Source organism: Muscardinus avellanarius (genome assembly GCF_963383645.1).
Source record: "Muscardinus avellanarius genome assembly, chromosome: 21".
NCBI classification, from domain to species: Eukaryota; Metazoa; Chordata; class Mammalia; order Rodentia; family Gliridae; genus Muscardinus; species Muscardinus avellanarius.
The window spans coordinates 18,547,640-18,558,376 of record NC_137807.1 but is presented as its reverse complement, the minus strand read 5'-3'; the positions used below and the strand labels follow the sequence as shown (position 1 = coordinate 18,558,376).

At 48.6% G+C, this 10,737-nt stretch overlaps 1 protein-coding gene across 1 annotated transcript; it reads right to left on the bottom strand.

Annotated features, from left to right (window-relative positions):
• Positions 1-2,316: 2,316 nt before the first annotated feature.
• On the bottom strand, positions 2,317-8,937 carry XBP1 (X-box binding protein 1; the record flags this gene model as incomplete). The annotated part of the gene is given in 6 exon segments (XM_080717619.1): positions 2,317-2,874; positions 3,143-3,250; positions 3,253-3,288; positions 5,818-5,952; positions 7,382-7,478; positions 8,738-8,937. Coding segments are annotated over 6 exon segments (1,134 nt in total).
• Positions 8,938-10,737: the final 1,800 nt, after the last annotated feature.

Sequence of the window (10,737 nt, the reverse complement as noted above, 5' to 3'; positions counted from 1 at the left end):
CATCTTGTCACTTGCATCTTCTGTCCTAAGTATGGGACAACCTTTTGCATTTAGTAGAGATCTTGCTTTGGTTTTGTGAAAAGACCTTGATTTCAAGTTATAACCATTCAATTTGGTGTTTCAGTATGAAAATATTCTTGAATAGCAGGTGTTTTCAAGGCTTAGCACTGTAGTTAGTAATTTTTACCCATCTGTTCAGGAAATGAGAACGCTGACAATATACACAGTTACGTCTGGCTTGTCCTGTTAGCACAGCTGCCCCTTTCATATGCTGTCCCTGAATGTAAAAGACCCGGACCTCAACCTCCAGACGCCTGTGCTATTGCAGAAGAGACAGGAATGCATCTGTGTCTGCCTATTCCATCCCTAAATAGATTCCTGGCCCTGAAGTTCTCAGAATGTATCAGGTAAGATCATTTTCAAGCTTGGGGCAACTGGAGCGTCACAGAAACTCAGCCTAGGGTTGGGCTCTGCTTGCACCTGGGACTCTCCCTGACTTTTCTTCAAGTATGCTGGTGACACACTTCCACAACCAGCACTTGCCTTTGTGCTTGCTTTGCCTTGCTGTATGAGATTTTCTGAACACTTTTCCTTTTGTCCATTCATTCACTGACCTCCCCAGAGGTAGTATTAATAAGTAAGGAACACGTTTTATTTTTTTGGGGGGTGGTACTGGAGATGGAACACAGGAGCTTTTCTACCTCTGGATTATACTCCCAGACCTATTTTATACTTTATTTGGAAACGGTCTAAGTTGCCGAGGGCCTCACTCAGTAGCTGAGGCTGGCTTCGAACCTGTGCCATCCTCCTGTCTTAGCCTCCCAAGCGTGGGGATTACAAGCGTGCGCCACCACGCCCGGCTTTATTTTTTTTATTCTTTATTTTGAAACAGGATCTCACAGAGTTGCAAAGGGCCTAAGTAGCTGAGGCTGTCTACAAACCTCAATCCTCCTGTCTCAGCCTCCCAAATGCTGGGATTACAAGCATGTGCCACCATGCCCGGCTTTGTTGGAGAAAATCTCTTGAACAGATTTATTCTTTTATGAAACAAGCTCTTGTACAAATACAGCTCTATAAGAGATTGAAAACTTTCCAAAGTGGATTAGGAGATAAAAGCTAACATCCTCGTGCCTGGCTTATACCAGGTGCTTATAAAGCATCCTCTCTTGAGTCCTTTATAACCTTTAGAAGACGCCATTACTCCTCTTTACAGAGGAGGAAATACATGATCTATCTACCCAGGGTTAAACCCATCTCACCAGTGGCAGAGTTGCAATCAGGGAGTTTGAATCTAGAAAATGCTCTTAATCCCTATGATAATAGTAAGAGAAACCCAATATTTGATGGCATGTCCTACTCTAACATTTGTAAGATAGTGTAATAGGGTTCTAGCTCTGCCACTTACTAGCTGATACTGGTCAAGTAGGATAAAGAAACTCTCAGAAACAAAGTCTGCCCCGTTGTTGACACAGCATTTCGGCAGCCAGGAACCGAAGCAGGCGCTCATTGCAATGGGAAGCCTTAGCCACCCGACAAAGTGCCTGCTCGAGCCGGGCGTGGTGGCGCACGCCTGGAATCCCAGCATTCGGGAGGCTGAGACGGGAGGGTCGCAGATTGTGGACAGCCTCAGCTACTTAGGCCCTTCGTAATGCAGTGAGACCTTCTTTCAAAGATTAAAAATCAGGGCTGGAGGCATAGCTCAGAGGTAGAATGCCCCAGTACCGCCAAAAAAAAAAAAAAGTACCATGCTCACTTTAGTTGGATAAATTACTACTACAGCAAACAGTGAAAAAGTATCATGGCCCTAGAAGAAGTCAAAACACAGCACACTGCATTGCACTTTTTAATTGCGTGGGTAGTTTTAAATAAATGGAGAAAGCACCTTCCAGAAGCTACACTAGCAGAAGATTCCATCAAGCATTTACATAGTAAATTTCTATAATTTTACAAAAGATTCCTGATCTTTACTTGTACTGTACATGAGGGAGAAGCCCCTCAGGCAGTCGTTTTCTCTGCTTGCAGAAGCAAACTAAGGACCTGAAATGGGGGCAAGCCTGGGGTGCCGGGGGGAGAGAGATGACAGAGGGCCGTGAACCCATGTCTATTTTAAGACATGTCAAGCGAGTTATAGTAATATGTCTGAATACCTTGGATTGCTGGGTGTGAAAAGACAATACTCAGTCACCTATGAGGTTTTGATAGACAAATACTTTAAAGGAATCGTCTAGGGCCGTGCGCCCTCTGCTTTGGCTTTGGGGTCTCTGCTGTCCTGGGGTGATATCATCATGGGAAAGGGCAACGGTACTGGACCACGCCTTAGACACTAATTAGTTGAGGGAAGAGTTCATGGGCAAAAGTGTCCTCCCAAGGATGGTTTACACCAAGCGGGGAGGACATGTCGCTGAAGGGGGACGGGGCACCCTCGTATCCACAGTCACTGTACGCATCCAGCAGGCCGCAGGAGGGCTTCGGGCAGTGGCTGGAGGAGAGCAGGTCTGAGATACCCAGCTCTGGAATGAAGTCGTCTTCTGCAGGTTCTTCCTTCACTGACACAATGAATTCAGGGTGGTCGCTCTGTGAGGGGCTGGGAGGTGCTTCCTCGATTTTCACTACCACACTGCTTTGGCTCTCTGTCTCAGAGGGGATCTCCAAGACTAGAGGCTTGGTATACACGTGGTCAAAACGAATCAGTTCATTAATGGCTTCCAGCTTGGCTGGTGACGTCCCCACTGACAGAGGAAGGGAGGCTGATAAGGAACTCGGGCCTTCTGGGTGGGCCTCTGGGAGCTCCTCTGGGCTGGCAGACTCTGGGGAAGGACATCTGAAGAACATGACGGGGTCCAGCTGGTCCAGAATGCCCAACAGGATAGCAGACTGCAGGAGGCAAAACAAAACTGAGTGTGATTATGAGAGTGCATCTGGGAGTGTTCAGAGCACCGTCCGCACCGAGTTCCAGGAGATTAGTGTTGTGCTGTAAGGTGACCTGCTCTCTACGCCTCAGTCTTACAACCTGCTTCCCCAGGAACTAAGGAGGTGGTTGACTCCACCTCAGGCCTCCAAAGCTAACCTCCAGCCCTCCTCTGCCTGGTTAGGAATGTGTTGCCCATGGAGTGAACCAGTCACACACCTCTGAGGTTCCTACCTCAGAGTCTGAAGAGTCAGCGCCGTCAGGATCCACGGAGAGATGTTCTGGGGAGGTGACAACTGGGCCTGCACCTGCTGCAGAGGTGCACGTAGTCTGAGTGCTGCGGACTCAGCAGACCCGGCCACCAGCCTCGTTCCATTCCCCTGGGTGGAGAATGCAGGGTGAATAAAGAGCCCAGCATCCACACGGAAACACTCATCCTCTCAGCTCTCAAGACAGCTGGAAAACTTTTCCCTTATGGTACTGGGGATAGAACCCAGGAGCATAGTGAGACTCTGTTTTCAAATAAAATTAAAATATGGTTGGGAGAGTAACTTGGAGGCAGAATGCCCAGGTTTAATCCCCAGAATACCCCTCCCCTGCCACACACAGCCAGCCTGGCAACTTAGTGAGGCTCTCAATAACCCAGTGAGACCCTGTTTCCAAATAAGAAAGAAAATCGGGCTGGGGGAGCGTAGCTTGGAGGTAGAATGCCTCTGGGTTCAAACCCTAGTACCAAAACACAAAACCCATCAGCGCTGGAGCTGGGAATGGTGGCACATCCTATAATCCTTGTACTTGAGAGGCTGAGACGGGAAGACTGCAGCAAGTAGTAAGACTTGTATTAACATAGCAAGACCCTGTTTCAAAATAAAAAATGGGGCTAGTGTGTAGCCTAGAGGAAGAGTATCCCTGGGTTCAATCTCCAGTAACACATTGGACTGGGGAATAGCTCAGTGACAGAGCACATGCCTCACATGTGCAAAGTCCCGAGTTCAATCCCCAGCACAGCAAAGAAAAAAATAAAGATAAAATAAAGCAGCACTAAGTTACCATGCACTGGCCTCATACCTCTGATCCCATCTCAGCCTACCACGTACAGGGATGATAGACGTGTGCCGCCTTGCTTGACTTAAATAATATGTTTTGGAAGGGTTTGTTTTTGAGTACTAGGGATTGAACTGAGGGGGCATTCCATTTCTAAGATATATCCTCACCCAATTTTATTTTTTAGTGTGAAACAGGGCCTCACTATGTTGTAGACGATCTCACGAATCTGAGATCCTCTCATCTCAACCTCCCAAGAACTGGAATTACAAGTGTGTGCCACACCTGGCTCAATAGTGTGTGTGTGTGTGTGTGTGTGTGTGTGTGTGTGTGTGTGTGTATGTGTATATATATATTTTGTGTGTGTGTGGTACTACGGATGGAATCAGGGGCATTCTACCTCAGAGCTACACCCCCTGCCCTATTTTCTTCTTTTTTTTTCCTTTCTTTTTTTAATTTATTTTTATTGGTGCATTGTAATCATATATCACATTGGAATATAAGACTTGAGAGGATATACAAGCACTTTCTTTTTTTTTTATATTTTATTTGGAAACAAGGGTCTCACTAAGATGCTGAGAGCCTCATTAAGTAGCTGAGGCTGGCTTCAAACCTGTGCAATCCTCCTGTCTCAGCCTCCCAAGCGCTGGGATTAAAAGCCCACCATGCCGGCTTTTCTTTATTTTGCAACAGGTCTCACTGAGTTGCAAAGGTCCTCACTAAGTAGCTGAGGCTGTCCTTGAACCATGATCCTCCTTTCTTGGCCTCCCAAATGCTGGGATTACAAGCATGAGCCACCATGCCCAGCTCAATAGTTATGTTTTTAAGTTCTTTATCAATGCTTTCAGTTGGGCGTGGTAGTACATACCTGTAATCCCAGTATTTGGGAGGCTGACAGGAGGAGGTTTGAGGCCAGTCTCAGCAACTTAGCAAGACCCTTATTCCAAATAAAAAATAAAATTGGGCTGGGGATATAGCTGGGAGGTTGAATGCCTCTGAGTTCAATTCCCAGTACTACAAAAAAAAAAAAAAGCCTTAGCAAGTAGTGAGGCTCTCAGCAACTTATTAACACCCTCTTCCCAGATAAAATAGATGTAGCTCAGAGGTAGAAGGCCCCTGGGTTCTATCCCTAGTACTCCTCAAAAAAAAAAAACTTTTATAGGATAATAAAACTGTCCTGTTGCCAATCTTAGACCCCTTAAGTGCGGAGACTGAATTTGTCAATATCTGTAGAGGGCCGAACATCACGCTTCTCTCATCATCAGCAACACAATGAATTCTCTATTCATTCAGATTCGTCAACAAGTGCTAAAACCTCAGTAGCTTCCCAGGCCTGACCCGGCGGGCTTGCCTCCTCTGGCTCTCCTTGGTGTCTGCACAGCACATCTTGTGGGCTATTACTGTTGGCTGGAAAAGTCCTTGTTCTCAGGGAGCCATGCAGTGTTTTAATTGTCAGCACTACTATTCACTGCACACTGGAAAACTGAGTGTCACTAAAACAAAAGACATGCCGCCTGCATAGAAACGTCAGAAAATGCCAGGCACCGAAGTGCTGCCTATAATCCCAGTACTTGGGAGGCTAAGGCAGGACGATGGCAGATTCAAAGCCAGCCTCAGCAACTTAGTGAGGCTCTCAGCAACCTAGCCTGTTTGGAAGCCCTATTTCCAAATTAGAAATAAAACTAGCCTGGGGGGTAGCTTGGACTAGAATGCCTCTGGGCTCAATCCCCAGCACTACAAACAACTAGAAGAAATGTTGGAAAACCAGTCTCAAGAATGCTCCTGATAAGAGATCCAGAATGCAAAGTAATCTGAGTCCTGTCCCTGAGAACCAGGTCTCACATTCCGCACCAAAGGTGACTTACCTTGGCTTCTGCCTCTGCCTCCTCTTCAGTAACCAGGGCATCCATCCCCAAGCGCAATCTTAACTCCTGGTTCTCAATGACAAGGCCATGGGTTTTCTCTCGTAAAAGCTGATTTTCTAGCAAAAGTTTTTGGTTCTGGAAGAAAGTTTGTAAGAGGCTATTATTAGAACATCTAATCCTTTGACTTAATCTATGTAAGTTTAATCACAACTGGTATCTTTTTTCTTTTTTTTTGGTACTGAGGATTGAACCCAGGGACATTCTACTGAGCTACACCCCATGACCCCTCCACCCACCCACCCACCCCCATTTACTTTTGGTATGGGGATTGAGCCCAGGGACACTCTATCTTCAAGCTACGCCCTCAGAATTTTTATCTTGAAACAGGGTATGCCTAAGTTGCTGAGTTTAGCCTTGAACCTATGGTCCTCCTGTCTCATTCTTCCAAGCACTAGGATTACAGGCATGTGTCACCGCACCTGGTGGTTTCCTTCTTAAACTTCTGGAAAACTATATTTATGTAGTTGTTTTTGGTACATATTAGAAGGCTAAACTATCATTATGAGGAGGAGTTCCTTAGGAAGTGTCATTTCACGGGATCAAACAACATGATGCTGACAACTACAAATACAGACATCAGCACTGGGTGGCTTATACCTTTAGGTAGAATTTAAAATACCCTTTTTTTGCCGGGCGTGGTGGCGCACGCTTGTAATCCCCGCGCTTGGGAGGCAGAGACAGGAGGATCGCGCAGGTTCGAAGCCAGCCGCACGCGCTGGCTTAGGAGACCCTGTTTCCAAATAAAAAATGTAAAAATAGGTCTGGGAGTGTAGCCCGGAGGTAGAAGGGCTTCCAGGAACCCCAGAACCACCAAAAAAATAAATAAAATAAAATACCCTTTTTGAGAAAAATAAAAATGTCCCAGACAGGTGTGGTGACACACGCTTGTCATCTCAGCATTTGGGAGGCTGAGACTGGAGGATCACGGTTCATGGACAGCCTCAGCTACTGAGGGCCTCCACAAACTTAGTGAGACCCTGTTTCAAAATAAAGAATAAAAAACAGGGCAGGGGGTGTAGCTCAAAGGTCAAATGCCCCTGAGTTCCATCCCTAGATCCCCCCCCCAAAAAAAGTCCTATCTTCAACTGGCAAGTAATGAAGTCAAATTGGTAGTGGTAAACTATAATAGCTATATATTATTTATTGGGGGGGGATACTAGGGATTGAATACGGGGACATTCTACCACTGAGCTACATCCCCAAACCTATTTTATTTTATTTTATTTTTATTGTGAAATGGGGTCTAGGCCAAGCGTGGTGACACACGCCTAGGAGGCTGAAACAGGAGGATCACAGGTTGGAAGCCAGCCTCGGCAACTTAGCAAGGCTCTCAGCAACTAAGAAATAAAATCAGGTTGAAGGTGTAGCTTAGAATTAGAATGCCTCTGGGTTCGATCCCCAGTACCACAATTAACAAACAGACAAACTGGGCTGCATGTGTAGCTTAGAGGTAGAACAACCCTGGGTCCCATCCCTATTACCATAACCCTATCAGTGGTTTTACCTCTTCTTCCAAATCGACCACCTGCTGCTCTAGCTCACTCATCCTCGCTTTCTTCCGGTCTCTGGCGGTCTGTGCTGCCACCCTGTTTTTCAGTTTCCTGAGAAGAGAAGGAACAGCAGACTGAATCATCTCAAACCTCACTTAGGTCTACTTTTGAAAACTTGGACAGCTGGTGCTTTCATTTTACAATTTAAAAAAAAAAAAAGCAATGACATAACACACTTCGGATTCCTTCCCTCAATAAAAAACAAACAAGAAAGTGCAGCCTTTTGCCCGTCTAGCTTAAAGACTTGTGTTACTCTCTCCCATATGGTGACATCTACCTCTGTCATCGGATCACAGCACCCGGGCTGAATGCAAACAGGATGCATCTTGCGTCATAAGAATTTTTCCTCCTCCGCTACCCGCCCCCAACAGGATCCAACCGGGGCTGATTAAATCTAGGGAAGGTTGCAACAGCACCATGACTCGAGCCCAGCTCATCCTGCCAGCGGCTGCTAACCCGGATCTGAAATCCCAGGCAGAGCCAGGCGAGGTGGCACAGAAGGATCACAGCTTTTGAGGCCCTCCTCAATTTAGACCTAGTTTAAAAAAAAAGGGGGGGGGAGGAGGGGGTGTGACTCAGAGGTAGAATAGAATACCCCTGAGTTTCATTCCCAATGCAAAATAATGGTGGCACACACTTGTAAGCCCAGCATTCTGGAGGCTGAGACCGGATGATCGCGGTTCGTGGACAGCCTCAGCTACTCAGCGAAGCCTTTTCACAACTCAGACTCTATTTCAAAAATTAAAAAAAAAAAGACTAAAAAGTAGGGCTGGGAGTATAGCCCGGAGGTAGAATGAATGCCTCTGGGTTCCATCCCCAGTACCGCAAGGGGAAAAAAAAAAAAAATCCAAGCGGTGCCCTGACCGGCGGGCCCAGGTGTGCTGGAGGAGACATTTCATAAAGCATTAAAAAAAAAAAAAGCACAATTATCGCCCCAAGAATGGACATCTGCGAGGGTAAGCGCGGGGCACGTCCGCACATCCTCAGGAAGCGGGGACATTTTAAAAACTCCGAGACTGAGCCTGACCAGTGGGGTCCTACGGGGCTCTGAGCTTGGCAACAGCTGGCACTCCGGCCCTGAGCCTCTGCGGGGGTCAAGGCGCGGCTGGCCCGAGCTCAGAGGGGCCAGGCCACGCAGCAGGGCCCCGCACCCCCAGCTCGGGCCACCGCCAATGAAACCCATAAAGAGCGGTGCAAATCCTGCCGGCGGCGCGGACCCCACCCGGCGCCGGCCAGGCCTCGGCCGGCCTTCCCGCCCCGCCCTGCCCCGCCACGCCGGCCGCCGGCGCCCCCGCCCGGCCCTCGCCCACCTCCGCAGCGCCTTCTCCTCCGGGCTCAGGTGCGTGAGGCGCTGCCGCTTGCGCGCCTGCGGCGGGCCCCCGCCCGCGGCCTCGGGGCCGGGCACCATGAGCGGCACGGCCCCGGCGGCAGCCGAGGCGGGCTGGCCGGACAGCAGCAGGACTTTGGGGGCCCCAGCCGCCGGGCGCGGCGCCGCCGCCACCACCACCATGGCCTCGGTGCGTCTACGCCGCCGCCGCCGCCGCCGCCTCCCGGCCTCCAGCCCCGCCGCGCCCGGCTTTCTAGGGTCGTGGCCAAACGCGATTGGCCAGCGCTGAGTGACGCGCGGCCCATCTCGCCTCCCATTGGTCCGCAGGGGCGGGCGGGGCGGGGCCCGGGCGGCCAGCGTGGCAGCCGCTGACCGCGGCGCAGGGAGCCGGCCCTTTCCGCCGCAGGGAGCGGCTGTGAGCCTGGCGGGGCGGGCGGGGCCCGGGGCCTGCAGGGGGGGTCCTCTGCAAACCTACGGCCCCTCCCCAGGCGGACGCAATTTATGACCCAGAAAACCAGACGGGAATTTCAAACCCAGAGATGTGGGGACGGAGGGATTTTATTTTATTATATATATTTTTTTTTTAATTTTTTTTTTTAACCAAGACTAGGATAACAGAAGGTGACCTCAACCTGACCACTTTCCATATCTTGCGTCACTTCGGCCCCGTGGAGCGGAAAACCGAGACGGCGCAGATCCGGTCTTGCGTTAGGGGTAGAAAAACAAGAAACGGCAAAAAAATTCCTCGAAATGAGCATTTAAAAAGATCGCCCAGTACAAAACGAAGTTTAACATAGAGTGAGGGCTTAATAAGATCATCACCGGATAGTGGAAGAATAGTTTGCTTTATTTTGCATTTTTAAGCATAGAAATGAACATATATTATAACTTTTATTATTTAAATATTACTTAAACGTTTACTTTTTTTTTTTTTGCGGGTCTGGGGATGGAACCCAGGGGCATTCTATCTCAGAGCTACACCTCCAGTCCTATTTTTTAGTTTTTATTTTGAAACAGGGTCTCACTAAGTTGCAAAGGGCCTCACAAAGTAGCTGAGGCTGTCCGCGAACCGCCATCCTCCGGTCTCAACCTCCCTAATGCTGGGATTACAAGCGTGCGCCACCACACCCGGCAAATGTTTACTGTTAAAATCATAATTTTACCCAGACGTGGTGGCGCACGCTAGTAATCCCAGCGCTTGGGAGGCTGAGACAGGAGGATCGCACAGGTTCGAAGCCAGCCTCAGCTACTTAGTGAGGCTCTCAGCAACTTAGTGAGACCCTGTTTCCAAATAAATTATAAAATAGGTCTGGGAGTATAGCCCAGAGGTAGAAAGCCCCTGGGTTCCACCCCCAGTACCACAAAAAAAAAAAAGCACATATAAGCTATTATGGTGGCACATACCTATAATCCCAGTACCTGGGAGGCTGAGACAGGAGTATCGCAAATTCAACGTCAGCCTCAGCAACTCAGTGAGACTCAGCAAGCTAGCAAGACTCTGTTTCAAAACAAAAACTAAAATAGGGTTGTGGGTATAGCTTGCGGGCGGAATGCCTCTGGGTTCAGTCCCCAATAAAACATACACACCGCCGGGGCTGGATTCAAACCTGTGCAACCCTCCTGTCTCAGCCTCCCAAGCGCGGGGATTCCAAGCGTGAGCCACCACGCCCGGCTCATCCACACTTAAAAAAGGTTCCACTAGCCGGCCGGTGGCGCACGCTTGGGAGGAGGAGACAGGAGGATGGCGCAGGTTCCAAGCCAGCCACACTGGCTTAAGAGACACTGTTTCCAAATAAAAAAAATATATATATATATAAAAACAGGTCTGGGAGTGTAGCCCTGAAGTAGAAGGGTTTCCAGGAACCCCAGTACCACCAAAGGAAAAAAAAAAGATCTGAGAAGTCATGCAAGTATGTTATGCTCCCTTTTATCTATTAATTTAACACTTATTAATGCCATGAAAATAGCTGGCACTATGTAAGA